The sequence below is a fragment of the Gobius niger genome (genome assembly GCF_951799975.1).
Source record: "Gobius niger genome assembly, chromosome: 13".
Lineage (NCBI taxonomy): Eukaryota > Metazoa > Chordata > Actinopteri > Gobiiformes > Gobiidae > Gobius > Gobius niger.
Window position 1 is genome coordinate 5,505,548 of NC_136864.1, and position 19,450 is coordinate 5,524,997.

Consider the following 19,450-nt stretch of genomic DNA (forward strand, 5'->3'; position numbering starts at 1 on the left):
ATTTTTGAAATATAACCATTTTGCATTTAAGATAACATATTTGAGCAGCATCAGCTTCCTGGTTGTAGCTACGCAGCGGCGGAGTGATCTGCTAGCTTACCGGATCTACAGTAGTTTGTTTACCTGCAGCCGCATTACTACACGTGTAATTCACAAAGGAGCTTTCTACAAATCAGATATGGAAACGTTTGGAGGACGACCCCATGATTTTGAAGAGGTTTTTAATGCAGGCTACTAGTTACCATAGACATGCACTAGCCTTGCACTAGCCTAGCACCACAAAACTCTTCAAATATAAGGACTGCATGCACAAAAAACAAATCACCAGAAATCAACAACACTCTGGATAACTAGGAAATGAGGCCCTATGTCCCTGGACCCAACAGGCATCAAAACTTGGTCTCTTAAGTTTGGTACTTTCATCTTTCCGACACAAGTAGTACCTAAACCTTGTTTTTACAATACCAACGGGTATTGTTTAAAAGGTACCCAGCACAGTCACTTTCTGTCTCTCTTTTCTAGCACCCAATCATTTATTACTCCTAATACAGATGCCATTTCAAAGTGTTACATTTTTTCCAAATCTTCATTGTGATTTATTTGAAGCTAAAGTGACGCTTGAAGACGTGTTAATGGAGTAAACGTTAAGTGAATATTTGCAAGAGGCTCTTAATGCTTTAAAAAGTCACTACAGCTGAACTTCCGTGAACAGACCAAAAGCTAAACCTTGAACTGAAACTTGTTATATTGCCCCAAAAAGTCACATAGAGCAGCTCTGATCACACTCACACCGTTTTAACCTAAATCCACACATTCACATCCTCGAGATTTATATACAAACACACACAGTCTCACATTCACCCAAGTAACGCACGATGTTTAGTGCCCGGAACAAACAAAACATTCGTCAACATTAAAATCATGGAAAAACTCAAAAGAAATCGCTGAAATATTAACATCCAGTCTCTCGAAAAAGGGCGTTGCCGGCTTCCTCTGCCGTCGATTTTTGGCCCGTGTTTTTAGTCCGAGTTCGATGGAAACAGGCCCGTGTTTCAGTCTCGAAGGCCTAACTCACAAAAGCCGTGAGTCCGTTGGGGGAAAGATAATGCTAAACTGCTGTACCTGCGTGTGTTTTAGAGAGAAAATACCCTGCCCTGGTTGAAGTATTTGCAGTTTTCGCAGTAGAAGAGTCGTTGCAGTGGTCGTTGGTCGCGGGGCAGTCCTTGTAGGTGATCAGTAGGTGGCGTTAGTGGGCTCCCTCCCGGCGCAGAACAGGATGTCCGCCTTCGAGCTGATCATGTAGGTTAAGAAGAGGGACGCGAGCAGGATGCCGATGCCGACGCCTAACGTGAGCATCTGGAGGGAAATAATAGAAAATGATACGTTTTTTGACAGGAATGGGAGAAATTCCAGATCAATCAAAATCTCAATGCCCACGATTGTCAATTTATTTACAGAAACACCATAGATACGGCCTTTCTTCTCTCAGAGGAGCCAAAGAGAGCAACCAGCTGCATCAAAGTGTGGTACCTGCCATAGGAGCCTCATCAGTGACCCTTTTTTTGAGATAAAGGAAGATCATGCACTTTGAATGTGTTTAGGAGATTACAGTCTATATATATAAAACCCCAAAAAACACGGCAAAGACGTGCAGAAGGATCCAGTAAAACAGTGTGGAACAAAGAAAACACAAATGCAGCTCGCAGAAAAAGAGGAAATTGCTGGTTGTTTGTGCGTCTCCATGATGGATTAACCCATTGTGCACGTTATAGATAAATGAGAACCTGCAAACTTCAGACAGAAATGCCCCACATGGTCCGTGAGCAAAACACTCCACCCTTCTCACCTCTAGATCGTGACTGGCCACGAGGAAGATGCGCCCCGTGATCTTCTTCCACCGGGACTCGGTCCACGTGGAGTACTCTGTGGAGGTCAAGTCGTCCAGGTCGAAGGCCGGAGACCTGGCTGGGGACAAACGCACCGAGGACTTGACGCAGAAACTGTCCCGCTCCGAGCTGTTCGGAGCCAGAGCGCCCTGCACCCAGGCGTAAGAATAAAACTGCAACAGAAGAGAACGAGCATCGAGATGTCAGGGTTTGAATGAGTTACATTTGGAAACATTAAACCAGACACTCATGATCTCTCACCTGTCTGCTCTCCTTGTCGTCCTTGTCCTCCCTCTGGTTCTTACAGTCGTCCTGGGTCACGTTGACGACTGTCCCGGTGAGATTCGCCAGAATGTATTCGACCAAAAATGTGGCCTCGCTCTTCTGCATGTGGACGCCGGTGTAGAAGTTGGTGGGTCGGGCGACTGTGGCACAGAGGAGGAAAATGGGTTCAAGAACTCAGGACAGTCGGACAAACAAACGCTCTGGTGGTGAATGGGTCTCGAGCTGCACTTCAAGAAGGCAAGGCAAGTTTATTTGTAGAGCACAATTCATACACAAGGCAATTCAAAGTGCTTCACAGTTGCATAAATATAAGAAAACAAATACAATCAATTAAAAACATCAACATAGAATTAATCAATTACAGTTAAAGGCGAGAGTGCAGATAAAATACATTCAGTCATATGAATGGGCAAAAAGAACTGTTTTCAGCCTGGATTTGAACATTGTCAGAGTTGAGGCCTGTCTCACGTCCTCATGAAGACTGTTCCAGATTTTAGCTGCATGAAACTGAAACGCAGCCTCACTGTGTTTATTATTGACTCTGGGAACCACCAGGAGGCCCCTCCCTGGAGTTCTCAAGGCCCCGAGATGGTTCATACGGCTGTAACATGTCAGAGATGGACTTTGGTGCTAAACCATGAAAAGACTTGTACACGAGCAGAGCTGTTTTAAATTCTATGCTCTGAGTGACAGGAAGCCAGTGCAGAGACCGGAGCACTGGACTAATATGGTCCTATTTCCTGGTTCTTGTCAGGACTCGAGCAAGAACAATATCATATCGCAATATTAGGTGATGCAATATCTGTATCGCTGTATCTAGTAAAACCTGAAAAGGCACTATACACATAACGTCGTCTTTGAGTAGTGGAAGAAACACTGTTACATTACAAACCTCTTGCCTCTCACTTTAACCAAGCGCATTTTCTCCAGTTCGGCTTTAACCAGATCTAAAAGCTTCACGACTGGAGAGATTATAGCCAATAAGTCAAGAGTAACACCCCATTTGAAAGCTCAGAACTACAAAACTCTTGAAAAAGGGAAAAGGAGATTTTTAACCTCTTAAGTCTCTTTTTTGTGGTGTTTTCATAGTTCTTTTCCTCGTGTTTTTGTTACTTTTTCATAATTTTTTAAATCCTGTTTTAGTCACATTTTAGTCACGCTTTTATTGTGCTATTGTTACTTTTGAGGTTGGAAAATATTGCAATAAACGATATTATTGAAGATAAGGCGGAAACAACTATTAAAAACATCAGCAATTATTGAAATAGTCGACAACTATTTAAGTAATTCATTAATCGTTTTCTAGTAAACAGACTTAAATAGAGCAAAAATGACATGAAAATGTAGTATTTTTTTAATGAAAACTTTGTTTTTAAAATTAGGGTCTGTAGTGTTTTGTACATTGAAAATATCATAAAAATCCGTCTGTGTCTCTTCCAGTCAGAAGCAGAATTAGCGGCAAGAGCCTCAAACAAACATTCACTTTAAGTTTATTCCATCGACACCTCCTCAAGCGATGCCACTTTAGTTTATGTGATTGAAAAAATATAATTTTCAAACACTAGATTAATCGATTACCAAATAATCGTTAGTTGCCGCCCTAATTGAAGAGCTTTTAATGCCAACATTTACAGTAAAGCTTTGTTTGAAAAGTACCAACACCAGTGTTGGGGGTAACGTATTACAAAAGTAAGGAGTTACTTATTTTCAGTAATTTTAACATATTACTTACACAAAACATGGGAACACATTAGTCAATACATTTCAAGTAACTCAAGTTACAAGTGAAGTTAAATGTATGACCAAAAAAATGCTCCAAACATGTTGGACACTGGTGTAAAAGATCTGCAGCTGTGTTTAGTTAAAGGGATTATACAGAGTTTAAAAATGTAAAAATTATGTATTTTCCTCCCCCTACATGTTCCAACCATGTCCTAATGTGTAGAATGAGCCCAGACACTAAAAAAGGTGTTACTTCGGGTCTGAAGTGCCGTCATGCACGAGCTTAATATAGAAGCTGCAGTTACGTGTACGACCTGAGGTGGCAGTAGTGAGTATAAAATGACAAACTTGCATCTAGTCTCTTTAACCTCTTACCACCCGCCTAAACCGAATGTGTAACACCTCATTTGAAAGCTAAGACCCACAAAACTGATCTTTTTCCTCGCGTTGTTGCTGTGTCACCTTTTTTATGTTTTTTTTGGTCACATTTTTGCTGAGTTTTTGTAACTTTTTTGTTGAATTTTGGTTGAATTTTTGTTGAATTTTTGTCACTTTTGGTTGAATTTTTGCCACTTTTTGGTTGAATTTTTGTTGAATTTTTGTCACTTTTTGTTGAATTTTTGTCACTTTTTGGTTGAGTTTTGGTCACTTTTTTGTTGCGTTTTTCTCACATTTTTGTTGCATTTACATCCTTGTTTTCTTCTAATTTTTTGTGGCTATTTTGGTGTTTTTTACCCCAAGAAGCTTTTTGATTAAGCTAAAGCCAAACTGGAGAAAATGGGATCCGTTCAGGTGGGAGTTAAGAGGTTAAAGTCGTCAAAACAAAACACAAGACAATGGGGGGAAAGTAAGAGAAAAGGAAATCTCTGACTGCACTTTTGCTCAGTGGCATTATTACTGTATTCAGTTTATATTTTGCCAAAAGTAACTCAAAGTTGTGCAACTCAGCTACATTTTTGATACAGTAACTTGCCCAACACTGAAACACAATGAAACTCATCTTGATTTGGGTAAACAAGTACAAGTATTGTGTTAGAAAAGCAAAGTGCTATAGAATAAACTTTGAATTAGCTGTGAGGTTCAGCCTAAAACACACCACAGGCAACAGAATCTCAGAGTGACAGAAGTTTAAGCTCACCGAGGCGGCTGCTGAAGTCTGAGGGAACGATCTGCTCAAACCAGGAGTTTTTCGACCTCACCAAGAAGCCGTACAACAGCTGTGTGACCTGAGAGGGCGAGACGTTAGGATTCAGACTGATCACAAACATGAGCGGTTTCTAAAAGCTCTTACGATCTGAGGGTCTGCGGTGACGGAAGCAGCTTGAGCGGCTTCTCCTCCGGCCTGAAGGAACAGAGTCTGGGCGATGAGCGTGGCCACGTCTGCCAGGGCCTGAAACACACAGGAAAAACGATTCATCGATGTTGCTGGATTCTTAGAAGTCTCCTTAAAAGGGAAGTAATGAAGACCTTGGCCGTTTCAGTGACGAAGTTCAGCTGCTGCTCGGGCGTCAGGTCCGGGGGATACGACATGTTCAGGTTTTCGGGGTTGTCAAACATACTTTCGTAATATCTGCAAAGACAATATTGAGGGTTAACAGCGGCAGGAAGTCACACGTTATGCTTTTTAATTACATTTCAATTCCTTAGTACTATATTTATGATGCTACAAATGGAAAAAATCTGTGCATATTTCGTTTCTTAACCCCTTAACTCCCACCTGAACCGAGCACATTTTCTCCAGTTTGGCTTTACCCCCAGTCCAAAAGCTTCTGGAAAAAAGCTGTGAAAATAGCAACAAAACTGAGACGAAAACAATGATGGAAATGTGACAAAAAAGTGATGAAAAATGTATGAAAAAGTAGCAAAAATGTCACAAAAATGTCACAAGAAATTGACAAAAAATGTACGAAAAAATGCCAAAAATGCGACAAATAATACTTAATACTTAATACTTTTGTCGTATAGCTTAAGAATCAACAATATATTAACCCCGCTTTAATTAAAAAGCATTTTCTTACTTGAAGCCTCTAGGCCAGTGTGACGCGTCATTTGAAAGCCAAAGCTTACAAAACTGATCGTAACTTTTTTGTTGCATTGTCGCAGCGTTTATGTCACTTTAAGGATTTTTTGTCATGTTTTTGCCACTTTTTTGTTGCTATTCCGGCACACTTTTTTTCTCTCAGTCTCAGTGAGTCTGGAGTCGGGACCCACCTGTTGGTGAAGGTGGAGGCGTGGTCCTGGATGACGATGCCGGGGAGCGGCTGCGCTCGGAGGAAACGCTGGAAAGACGACGGAGGGAGAGGCTGCGACTCCTGCGGCTCCTGGAGCGAGACGTTTATGTTCGCGGCGGCGGCCTGGAAGTTCACAATCAGCTTCTTCACCTGAGACACAAGAGGAAATGAGAAATACTGTCAGATTGTTTTGCACCAAGACTGTTCCCATGTGTACGGCTGTTGACAAATATATAAATCCAGAGCTGAACGTGTCAATATCAACATTCTGGTTTACTTGATGGTGGTAGTTGGTCGTTAACTTCTATTTCTTCATAATTTCAGTCAAAGTAACACTAACACACTATGACCAGTGGTGGCAGTAACGAGTTGCTTAGCAACACATTACTCCAATCTTACTACTTTGTTCAGTAAGTAAGTTAATCTAACCTTTTTTAAGAGTAAGACCCCGGGAATCATTCACTTTCAGATAGAATCGAATTAATCTGCTGCTTCACAAAAGCCGCATGTTGTGTTTTAAGAGGACGGTGGAGTTTTTTCCCACTTTCCTCCGGTCTGCTCTTGTTCCTTTCTCTCACTCTGCTAACTCCGCCTCTTTCCCTTGAGTCTCTATGGAGACGGTTGCCAACCACAGCAGAGGCAGGAAGACGATAAAACTAAAACACTTTTGAAAACTCCATCGCTGTGTTAGAATGTCCACACTATTCCCTATATAGTGACTATATAGTGCTCACGCCATTTTGTAGGGGTGTCCGAATGTCCAGAGAGAAGTAGTGCACTCGAAATTTCCCACAATGCATCTCGAAAAGTAGTGAGCATCGATGGTCACTAAACGGGTCAATATAGACCACAATGCATTGCGAGAGTCGGAGAAGAGCCTGACAGCGACAGGTCTTTGAACTAAACAACACGACTGAAGTAAATCAGCTGTTTCAGTCGTGTGTTTGTATTTCTTATTAATAAACAACTTCAATATAAACGGTTACGGTGAAAAGATGCTAACGTTAGCTGCTAACCTTTAGCTGGAGCTGTTAAATGACGATAGCTTCCTCTCGAATAATCCAAGCCATTCATGTAAAATCCATGTTAAATAAAGCGTATCTGACTCGTATTAATTGATAAATATTCCACTGTCTCTGAGTTTGGTTGGTCTTTATCACAGAAATACTTTATTCCCGGAGTTTAGCGAACTTTTAGCAGATGTAGTCACTCAATCTGCTGGCGCTTCGGACACCGGGCTCTGACCTACTTTCGGCTCGTCTCTGAGCTAACGCTGGAGTGATTTTTTTAGTGATTATGGTTTTAATTTTAATCTAAATGTCAAATAAAACGCCTGTAAAAATGCCAAAACAGTCGTTCTGTTTCATAAAATATACGTTTGTAACAATAAATAAATTCAGATAAAAAAACATCTGCACGCCGCAGCACTCGTGACGTCACACAGCGCGGAAAAAGTAGTGGCTTGTGTCCGAATCGCCAACAGAATCAGTGACTATATAGTCGACAATATAGTGCGGGCCTATGTAGTGAATGAGGGGCTAGGGACTAGGGTGGACATTCGGCCCATTAAGAGGTTTTACTTTTGAGAGCAGACAAGGAATATCTAAGGGTTATGTTATCTTAATGGGCCTAATTGTAGCTACATTATCAAATATTAATGTGCAGGATTTTACATTTTTGGCCATATCGCCCAGCCCTACTTTCAGTGCTGTATTGAAGGTTTGCATTGCCACATCTCTTTTTTCCGTGAATATTGAGTTAAGTTTCTTCAAATAAAAAGCATTTAGCTACTTTATCAGAGTTTCTGGATCTGTTGGGTCTAGAGACATGTCCCGAATCTGCATCAGGCTGTTTCACCCGTGGCTTCTCCTCCTGACATCGATTCGAGCGTCATTTGAAAGATGCCTCCAGTCCCAATGAGTTTATGAACGAAAAACACTTAAGACAATATATTGTATTCCCTGTTTACTCATAAAGAGACTCCAACTGCATAAATACATCGTCTCATTCAATAAAAGCGGCGAAAAAGCACTTATACACAGAGAGCAGAGACTGGGCTGGAGCAGGTCGGCCCAGTGCGTGTGACTGGGAGGAAAAGAGGACAGATCGTGGTTTACGATAAGCTCTCGAACTATTTCACATCAGTTTTTTTCTACACTTTTCTTTAGCTGTGCCAGCTCACAGTCTGGGCGGCAGCGAGACAAAGCGAAACACTACAAGGGAGATGGAGATGAAGAGCTGCATTGCCGACACCTGGTCCTGCCCGTCACCTAATGCATAATGCTTCAATAATATATTTACAGGGTATCTACAGAGTTGGACAAGTCAAATTTAAGACTTTTTAAGACCTTTTTAAGACCACAACATCTCAAAAATAAGACCTGTTTTTGAATGCGCAATATATACATGGACTGTAAAGAAAATCACTGTCACAAACATCCAAGTGTCAAACTGTTGTTTTTGATTTCACAGTGGGATGTACAAATGTAAGAACTTCATTTTTCACATTAGGCATTTTAACAACCATTCAAGTTTAAATAACTCTAACCCATAATAAGAATATTGAGATTGAATAATTACTCACAATTATCGACTGAATGAAAGAAAACAACAGATATTTAGTTTTTGTATTTAAATGCTTTGTAATATTGAGCTGGTAAACATTCACTGTTTCTAAAAATAAAAGCAGCTTTTCCACTCGTCTGCAAAGAACAACACAAAACACTGTCAACTTTACAACTAATTAATCATCATAATTATTTTAATTTTATTATTATTAGGCCAGAATCTAGTCTAGGTTTTATGTTTTCTAAACTTCTTTGTCGGATGTTTTGATGAACAAACTGAGAAACGTATTTCTTAAGTAACAGGACGTTCACTTTCCTTCTGTCACTGAGCAGAGGAGCGTTAGCTTTGTGTTTCCCAACATTTGGACAAACTTTATTGGGAATTATGCCGTTCATTACCTTGAGTTGGATATTTACAGTGAAGGATTTATCTCCACGTTGTTTCATATTGGACGTATCTTTCCACCGACAGCAGCATTACGGATCCATCAGCGACAACAACACCTTGGTCATGTTTTGGATTCCTAAACACTGCTGACTTCAGTCGTTTTTTTGGGCGGATAAAGCTCTGAAGGAGAGTCCTTCTGCCTCGCTCGACTATCGGTGAGTTTACGCGTTGTTTGTGGCAGCGGCCAGTGCGTCAGCGTCGCTTCGCCCTCTCGGACCAGGTAAATGAGCGGCTACTCATCGGTGCTTCTGTGCATTTATTTGTCTACTTTTTAAACTAAATTGTGCGCAAATAATTGGGTCGTTGAACGTTAATTTTTAAGACCAGTTTACCCTGGATTTAAGACCAAATAGGCCGAATTTTAGACTTTTTAAAGCCTTAAATTTGGATTCTTGAATTTTAGACCCCTTTTTAAGATCCCGCAGATACCCTGTATTATTGGGGGAAATGCTAAACAGTGCGTTCTTTTTGATTATGTAGAAGTTTCAGAAAAACACAGGCTACAGCGTTGTATGGACGCAGTGAAAAAAGTGCAGAGGAAGTGGCCTCAGACACAAACCTCTTCATCGACGCTGCTGTTCCTTCGAGAGACCGGGTCCGAGTGGAGCCATATCGGAGAATTCTCCGCTCTGATTCCAACCTGCGACAAGAGCGAGCAGCAGTTACGTCAAACCAAACGAGATAACGGACAGAAATGTAGATGAAGATATGAAATAACCCGTGCTGACCTGTCCCACTTCCACCACAGAGTGAACGTTGTCGAGGTCCACGACAAACTGGTCGTTCAGCATGTCGTACACCATCCTCGAGCTGCCGATGTAGTCGAAGGTTTCCTGGATTCAAGTGAAAACAGACACAGTTTTTATAGTATTTGATGCTTATTATAAATCAACTTTCTTACGGAACATGACACTTAAAATGACTTCCTGTCCAATCGATTTCCAAAGGATATTCAGATTCAGATTCAGAAAACTTTATTGATCCCTCAAGGGCAATTGATTTGCTGCAGCCTCAGACAGATATTGCACAAACAGATCACAACACTCACTGTGTGTCACTTCCAACAATACAGAAAATGGATGATAAAAAAAAGGTCAGGGTCACTTGGTAAACACACTCCCTTCAGAATTCAACAGTTCGGTGACAGAGAGGACAAAAGAGTTGGATAAACGATTTGTTTTCCGATAAGGTACATGAGGCAAATGAATTAACCACAGATTTAGCGTTTCAATAGCTTTTCTTCTCTTCATCAAAAAGCTACATTCAGTCATTCACTAAGCAATGGGCGCTTCTCTATGGTCCTCATGGAGCTACATTGCTGTAAAACCAACCCCTTGTGGCCCGAGGCGACTCCAAAAGACACTGGTAGACAGGATTCTAATGGGACTTCAAACCTCCCTAGAACGGCTTAAAAGCCTGGCTCCAAACAGTTTCATTGTTTCTAAAAGTCGCTATGACCCATGTGACAAGGGCTAGAAATATTTTTAACCACGCTGGTTTTTGTACATCAGCCCAAAATAGTGGAAGCCTTTTCAGTGCATTGACCGGCTCCAGAGCCTGTCAATCAACAGGCTCCACCCGCCCCGTGAGTGCAGGGTTTCCCGCCTTTTTCCCCCGTTTAAGGAACAGGTTGTGTAGGAGGAGATTGAGCAGCCATGCAAGTTCCATGGCTGCTTGGGACCTTTACAATGAATGAGGCTGAATCATCCATCTCTAATTATTATATCTATGCTTCTCGGTCACACTCTTAACAACTCCAAAACACTCAAATATTAAACCCATTCTCATACATTCATACAGGAAATGTGAAGTTTAGTGTGTTGCCCAATAACACAGTAAGTGAGCAATGTCAAAAGTAAAGTTAAAAGGTATTTTTGAACTGACCCCTTCGAAGAAAGCGTAGAGAATGGTCTTGTTGGGCTGAGTCGCCTCCGTGATGTTCTTCAGAGCCTGAGCAGCCGCCAACAGAGCGATGAGCCCCGACGCGCTGCTCTGAGCTCCAGGCGCCAAGTCGAAGAAGAACGACCTGCTGTCCAGCTGAGGAGAGAGACAACGGTACCACGTCAGAAACACTTCAAAAGGAAGGTTGTGTTAAGGTCCAGTTTAATGCTTCTTAATGCAGAGAAATAATATATTCACTGCCACAAACACAAGCAATCTGTGAATACATACTTTCTAAAGAGTTGTGATCATTCCCCTGACAGAGGAACGAGGGAATTTCGATATGCAAGAAAAATTAGACACAATGAGGAACTTAAATTTCTCAGTCTCTCCTGAACTTACTCTGGCGGCTGCGATGACGAAACTGTGATTGTTTTTGTGTCCCTTCTCTGTGTTGTTGATCGGTCGAGTCGACGTCCAGATGTTAGAACCTCCCAAAGGATCACACACCATCTCTGCAAAGGACCAAGAGACTGGGTTAATACGGAGGCGGCCTGGCAGGAAGAATGGGCATTTTCTTCAGGTTTATGGTTAGTCTCACAGTCAAAACTAGAAATTATGACTGAATCTATAGACCTTTTGAGAATGTTACTTTATATGAGAATTATCGTTTAAAAGTAGCTTCACGTTTCCACACAGACTGTTGTAGATGTGCAGACGATGACGTGTAGAGAACAGGAGTTTGTGCAGGTACCGGGGCTGATGCTGAAGTCGTGCTGGATCCTGTTCCTCCTGATGCAGGTGGGCGTGTCCGTGACCGCAGACATGTGGGAGAACAGCTGCATGGCACACAGCGGGTACTCGGGGACAGAGCCGTTCAAGGCGCGGTTATGGTCTAGGTAACACTGGAAACAAGAGGATATTTGGATCAGAGTTTAAGATAGAGTCTGTAAGAATGCGAAGTGAAGAAGAGGCACAGAGAGAGAGAGATGGAAAATTTCATTGGTCTAAGTGATGGCACCGGGGATTCTGATTAGTCGCAAAAGGAGGGACTTTAGAAAAAATCGTAGTCAATATTATTAACATTTTCTCAAATTTCAGACCCAGGTGGTCAATTAGATGTAATCTATTACATTTACTTTTAAACGTCCAGACTGTGACTTTAACAAAGGTGCAGTTACACTTAAGGGCAGTAAAAGGTGCACTGCTGTCACGGACAGAATAGGAACAAGTTTCAAGAAGTCGTCTAGACTTTAAAACTAGGGCCCCTCGGGGCCGATATGAGGCATTTTACTATATCGGCTATTGGCCAATACTTCATTGGAAAGAGTTCAGTCAGAGCTTTCCTCAGGGAGAAACACAGCGTTGGTCACAAGTTTGTACTTATTTTATACATTTTATGTTTTAGACTTTTGTATATAATTTTGAAACCATACAAGAGACTGACTGGTTTGTGTTTTGGAATCTACTGATTTTTGTCTTTCAAAAAGCTATACAGCGCCCCCTGCTGTCGGAGTTCGACCCTGACACGTTTAGAAGCATCAGAGCAATGGCCGCGGGTAGCAGAGTTGACCACCATACAGGGCGCCACCATTGCTGCAATGCTGCTAAAGCTAGTTTTCCATTAGAAAGCATGGCCCTTTACACACGCTTTAAACCACTGTAAAGCCTGGTTTCTAAATTTTTTTAAAAGTTTCTACAGCCAGATATATAGCCTGTGATAACGCTGGGTTAGGTACAGCTAAAGAAACCTGGCTGGTTTTCATAAGGTACATTTTAGAAATCTCGTTTATCAATGAGGAACTGACTTTGACTGGCTGTTAGCATGAGAGCTAATGATGTGGGCGCGGTTACGACCGAAGTACACGCCTCACGGGGGATATACAGTGAAGATCCTGCCCTTGTGCCCTTTTAAGGAACATGCTCGATCAGAGCTGGGTAGGAGGAGTCTGTAAATCCAGCGCAGATGCTCAGAAGAAGACGGATGGATGGAGAAAGCAGATTTCTCGTATTACAGGTCCTTCATTGTGCTTTTGATGTAAACACGAAGCTATTAACGGGGCCATCGTGAGGAAATAGGATGCATGGAGGTTTTTTGGAAGCATGAGTATTAAAGTTGGTTGTCCCAAATGTCGCTCTGACAGCTTCCCTCACCTGTCGTATGACTTGAGTGTCGTTGTCGTCTTTCAGAGAGAAAATGGGGAAGTCGAACTCCTCGTAGCTCAGGCCGTTTCCCTGAGGGTTCCACAGTGTGCCGTTACAGTGAGCGTAGGCCGGGTCGTACTTCTCTGTGTACACGCCTTCAGAAAAGACAACAACCCTTCATTTATCAATTGAACCTGATTGTAAAACAGAAGCCTCTCACTCTTCTGCACATTGATCTGTTTATCTTCTCCTGGGCAGGTCGGGACAGGCCCCTCTCACCTGTGTTTTCATTGGGGCATTGCATGTGCGGCGAGAATCCTCCGCGTAAGTTTGTGTTTGGCTCGATAACAGCGACGCCCGCCACCCTCCGCGAGCCGTTTTTCAACTTCATCATGATCGACCTGAAAAACAGAGGCAGACACGGGTTTGATGTAGGTCAGAAGGAAACTACAGACGACCATATGATGTTTCTGCACCGCACCTACAGGCAAACATTATGCACAGCACGACATTTAACTATAATCCAGCTGGAAGTGCTTGTTAACTTTGCAAAAACAAGGTCTTATTAGGAAACTGAATTAAAGACAGGGCTAATTTTGCTGCTACAAATGCACAACTGTCACAATGAACCTGAATTGATGCTACAAAGCTACTAAGTTCTAATTTTTCTCTCACTTTTTTTACTGTAATCGAGAGGCAACAGGAATTTCTACAAACACCGGATACTGCACAAACATGGTGCTGACTGTCCTGCGTTACCATGGAGATCAGCTGTGATACGTCACTTACAACAAACATATTAATCAAAATGGGAGCAAAATTTCTATTTGAATGTCCAGGAAGTTTTTGTGAAATGATTGTCCTGTGGTGTAGCTCTTTGTGTGCCTTTAAATTAACACATTGAGTGCCGTGCTGTTTTTTGGATTTAGCTGTAGAGAGCCAACAATCCAGACCGTTTTCATGATATTTGTAGCACCACACAGTATTCTATGTTATAGCTATGGACACATGCTATGGCTCGTTTGAAAGATGAGAATCTAAGCTACGTGCCTCGGTTCCCGAGAAATCCTAAGCTACACAGAGGCTAAATTTGATCAAAATCACTGTTTTTTTTCTAGATTCTGAGATAATTTGTGTTTTATGCAACACTCTCCTTTCTGATTAACTCTTCCTTCTCCTTTTCCTTCTCCTTCTCCTTTTCCTCTATCTCTGGACGGACACTAACGTTATGTGAAGAGGCAAAGGCCAAAATATATTTGTTCAAGTCAATTTTCAAGGACAACAATGTTGATGCGTTTTGAAACACCGCGTGTTGCCGCAGATCGATCGCATTTAACCTCTTAACTCCCGCCTGAACTGAAAGGATCTTTTTCCTCACGTCATCAGATTTTTTTTCCATCATTTTTTTTGTTAGATTCAACTCATTTTTGTAACTTTTTTCATTTTTTTCTTCAATTTTTTTAAAGCAATTTTATGTCATTTTTTTGTATCACATTTTTGTCATTTTTTTTAATCATTTTTTGGTCATTTTTTTGTGTCCATTTTTCCCCCAATTTTTGTCATATTTTTGTAATTTTTCGTAATTTTTTTGTCAATTTCTTGTGACATTTTTGCCACTTCTTCATAAATTTTTCGTCACTTTTTTGTCAATGTTTTGTTACTTTTTTGTCACATTTCCATCATTGTTTTCGTCTCAGTTTTGTTGCTAGTTTCACAGCTTTTTTCCAGAAGCTTTTGGACTGGGGTAAAGCCAAACTGGAGAAAATGTGCTCGGTTCAGGTGGGAGTTAAGGGGTTGAACATCCTGGTTCTCGGATTGAAGACTTTAACGGGATGTTTCTCAGTCGTCCTTGGACCCATTTTGACCATTTAAAACCTCAGTGAATCTGCAATAACTTTTCTGGGAGCACAAAGAAACACAGAAACACAGCCAAAGATGCTGAGCAGGACCGAACCTGGTGAAGAGCTCCGCCTCCAGGATGACCATATATGGAGGGCTGTGGCCGGTGTTAAGAACCCAGTCCAGGTTTTCCTCAGACTCCAGAACATGAAGGACGCCCACATCGCCGGACAGAGAGGCTGAGAGACAGTGATGAGGAGAAAGAGGGAGAGAAGTATGGAAACATTGTTAAAGAGGTGAAATTAACTTTAAACCAACAGTATTTTTGTATCTATAAAAAACAGTGTGAAAAGCAACCAGTGAGACTCACATTGGCAGCCGATCTGGTGCGTGGCGTTGAGCAGCCGCACACACGGCACAGTGTAGTTCAGGTCCACGTAAATCTTTTTCTCCACAGAGTTACAGTCGATTCCTGCAGAAAAGAAAACACAATGCATTAGGAAAAACAAAAGGAGCAAAGATGGAAGTACTGTTCAGGTTCAAGTTTATTATCATATGCGGCAACGATCAACTGCATGGGACCAATGGCAATGAAAAGAGTTTGCTCTGGCACTTGAAGAGCTGAGAAAAAAAATCTGCAATAAAAACATATACAATACAAACAAAGCATTCCAGCAATAAAAAGCAAGAAGAAGGCGTAGGAGAAGAAGAAGGAGGAGGAGGAGGAGGAGGAGAAGAAGAAGGCAGAGGAGAAGAAGGAGGAGAAGAAGAAGACGGAGGAGGAGAAGAAGAAGGAGGAAGAGAAGAAGAAGACGGAGGAGGAGAAGAAGGAGGAGAAGAAGAAGATGGCGGAGGAAGAGGAGGAGGAGAAGAAGACGACGGCGGAGGAGGAGGAGAAGAAGAAGACGGAGGAGGAGAAGAAGGAGGAGAAGAAGAAGATGGTGGAGGAAGAGGAGGAGGAGAAGAAGAAGGAGGAGGAAGAGAAGAAGAAGGAGGAGGAGGAAGAGAAGAAGAAGGCGGAGAAGAAGAAGGAGGAGGAAGAGAAGAAGGAGGAGGAGGAGAAGGCGGAGGAGGAGAAGGAGAAGGAGGAGAAGAAATTAAGGCGGTGAAGCAGAAGAAGAAGAATCATTTCAAAAGTTTTCTACCAGGTAAACTGTTATTTATCCAGTCCATATTAAACACTGTGCCACTTTTACAATGTTTACTCTTGGTTTTCCTTTGGTTTCCCTTTGCAAACCACACTCAAACAAACAGTATTGACGTCATTATCAGCCCGGTTCCTTCAGCACACAGAAATTTGCAAATGTGGTTTTGTGGTATTTACATTTCTAACCATTTATTGCCTGTGGTAGAAAGATGTCAGAGCTCTATGGAAGTAGCACAACACAATTAATTACAAGCAGTAATTACTGAACATAAATGTGTCTTTTTCTTTGGCTTATTATCAAAATAAACATTGAGTAATAAAAAAAAACCTACATTATGTTCTAGATTTCTTGGGATTTTTATTCCAAAAGTTTCATTAAATTTGAATAATATCTGTGTAAGGATTATGTGCCACCAGCAGCCATGAACAGCCAAGCACTGAGACAACCCCAGAGCAAGAAGAAGCGCCACCGCTGGTCCTTCATCTCCACTGCTGTCAGACTGTGTAACACCACCATAAAGCAACTCATGTGCAATAACTACTATGCGAAACTAAGTGCAATAATCTCTGCATCAGCGTCACTTTATAAACCACCTGCACTAGGACTGTAAACTTTGCGCTGCTGACATTTTGATATTCTACACTTTATAATTTATGTTTATGTATCAATGCATGCATGGAATATGCAACCTGAAAATCCAACTATGCTAGTAAACATCAAAACATTTAAATCAAAATAATTTCTATTATGTAGCACTGAAATGAACAGAAGATATATTCACTAAGGCTTGAGATTTGATACATTATTGTTGAATTATGCCAAGAAAGTTGTGATTATGAATTGTGATACAGTGATATATTGTATACATTGTTGCGTGGCTTTCGCATCTTAATGTATTTTTAGTGCATTTATAATTATATTTATTTTAATAAGTGAACCCCAGGAAGAATAGTGACATCCCTGCTGTGCTAATGGGGATCCCATCAATAAACAATACGGGGTCTGTTCTAAGGTTAAAACAATGTTTATAATAAATAAAATGTGGGAAATGAAGCATCACTTTTTCTTCTTTGAGAAACTTATTTTACACATCGGTTCAAAAATCAGCTACTCAGTTTGCACAATCCTTATGAAGAACAAACTGATATTTAATATGGGAGGATGGAAGCTACAGCCAGAGGCAATGACAAAGCCATTATTGTGTAGGGGGAGCCTCAACTATTTACATTCACCAAAGGGGCTGACCTACATTGACACCATTTCAAAAACTAAAAAAAAAACAAATTCTCACAAATTATGGTGCACTTGAACTTGAAATAATTACTTTGAGAGGATATATTTTTGGGGTTTATGTTGGATAAAGTACACTACTGAAAACAGATGTGTCGGTTGGTTGTTATAGTTCAGTTATTCACCACTGTGTTAACCATTTGCACACGATTTAAAAGGCCACTTCTTGGATTATAATAAAATGACTCATGTCTGTTTCCTCGAATCTGCACCTTTGAGTCTAATTCAAAAACACCTGCCAAAAGCAAATTGTATCAAACTTGTGGATAGTTAATCCTTTATTTCTGAATGAAAACCTCCGCTAATTGTCTTCTTTTGTTGCTTTGTGGTTAATCCTTGGAGTTGTAGCCGTGAGCAGAGATCACGAGTAGTCACGCTGAAGTCGATCAGAGACCACAAGCTTGCACCCGGCTAAAACATTAAATTAATACAAAATCAACAATTCATCTCGTTATACCGGCTTTTCTGGCTTTTAGCATTGACCAGGAGTCGCCGTAACCCTTGTACTCATTGTAAACGTGTTATAAAAGCCGACAGTGGAGACTAACGGCAGTGAAATGACAAGGAGTGGGCGCTAGCTCTGGCGTTAGCATCGAGCTAACGCGGCACAATGAACTCCACAGGCTAACGGCAAAACTACGAAACTGCACAAATAAGGGCGTTACCCAGAAAGGAGGTGCATTTAATCCAAGTGTGAATGACTTACCGGTGACAAAACTACAAATAAACAGCGTAAGGATCCATTTGGTCGGCAGTAAATCCATCTTCCTGGTTCGGAAAGCAAAAACACAACAGGAAAAGTCAACACTGAGCGCTTCCGGGATCCGATGAACACTTCCGGTCTGATACTGGGCAGATAAAAAAAAAAGGGTAGAGTCCTCACGTCATCAGATTTTTTTCCATCTTTTTTGGGGGGGTAGTCAACTCATTTTGTAGCTTTTTTTGTCATTTTTTAAAATACATTTTGTGTCTTTTTTTGGTCACATTTTTGTCACATTTATTGTATTTTTTATCATTTTTTTGGTCATTTTTTGTCACATTTTTTTGGCCATTTTTATCACATTTTTGTCAGTTTTTTGTCAGTTTTTTTGTCTTTTTTTGTCACATTTTGGTCATTTTTTTGTCACTTTTTCGTCAAAGTTTTCTCACTTTTCTGTCATATCTTCATCATTGTTTTCATCCCAGTTCTGTTGCTATTTTCCCACCTTTTTTCCAGAAGCTTTTGGATTGGGGTAAAGCCAAACTGTAGAAAATGTGTGAAAAGGTTCAGGTGGGAGTTAAGGAGTTAAAGGCCAGATTTTTTTTTTTCTTTGATCGTGGCACGAAAGTTAATATAAATGCATCTCATTATAAAGCATTTGTATCAATGGTTTTAGGCTAGTTTTCTTCCATTTCTTTGAAAGTGACCCTGCAAATTCCACAGTTGCCATGGAGATCGGCCATCTTCGCAGCTGTTAGCATGCATTTAGCTAAAAACACTATAAAAAGTGGAGAAAAAATAGCCATGGAACAACTCCGTTAGCTGCTGAGTTACTGCTTGTAAATACATCTAACACACTGTGGTGTCCAAGTGTTTTAATGTGAACAATAACTCCAGTATTTTAACTTTTAAAATCTCCATTACTTTATAATTGCTGCTAATCCCATGCTTAGCGATATGACGTCACTTTCCCAAACTCTATAAACTCGTCCCTGTGAAGAACTGGGATGCTACAAATATGTAAAGAAAGTTTTATTTAGAGGCCTTCACTTTCATTGTTTGTAATAATAATTTAAAAAAAAATCAGGTATAGGTCCTGCATATCTCTTTTTCTAGTAGAGAAATGACATTTGCTTTGTTCAATATGCTGTAAAGCATCTAATTCTAAATATTTTGAATGGTCATGAACTGGCATTATTAAATTTACTTAAAATGCAATAAAGTGTAGCCCAGAGGAGGACAGAGAACCCACAATATAGTGACACCAAATCTACATCAGTTACCAATTATTATTATACTACAACCTTT

General features: G+C 40.9%; 2 protein-coding genes across 2 annotated transcripts in view; both read right to left on the reverse strand.

The window, feature by feature from the left end:
• The window catches only part of copa (COPI coat complex subunit alpha), a 198,761-nt gene that overhangs the window by 149,948 nt on the left and 29,363 nt on the right, over window positions 1-19,450 (reverse strand). The window lies entirely within an intron of this gene.
• Window positions 724-18,279, reverse strand: ncstn (nicastrin). The gene is made up of 17 exons (XM_079569740.1): window positions 18,149-18,279; window positions 15,375-15,476; window positions 15,120-15,243; window positions 13,445-13,566; window positions 13,175-13,320; window positions 11,775-11,925; window positions 11,423-11,535; window positions 11,024-11,176; window positions 9,868-9,972; window positions 9,699-9,779; window positions 6,105-6,274; window positions 5,361-5,463; window positions 5,185-5,283; window positions 5,032-5,119; window positions 2,148-2,311; window positions 1,847-2,059; window positions 724-1,356 (listed from the first exon to the last, which is right to left on the reverse strand). Exons 1-17 carry the CDS (start codon window positions 18,204-18,206, stop codon window positions 1,234-1,236), a joined length of 2,115 nt encoding a protein of 704 aa, XP_079425866.1. The 5' UTR covers window positions 18,207-18,279; the 3' UTR covers window positions 724-1,233.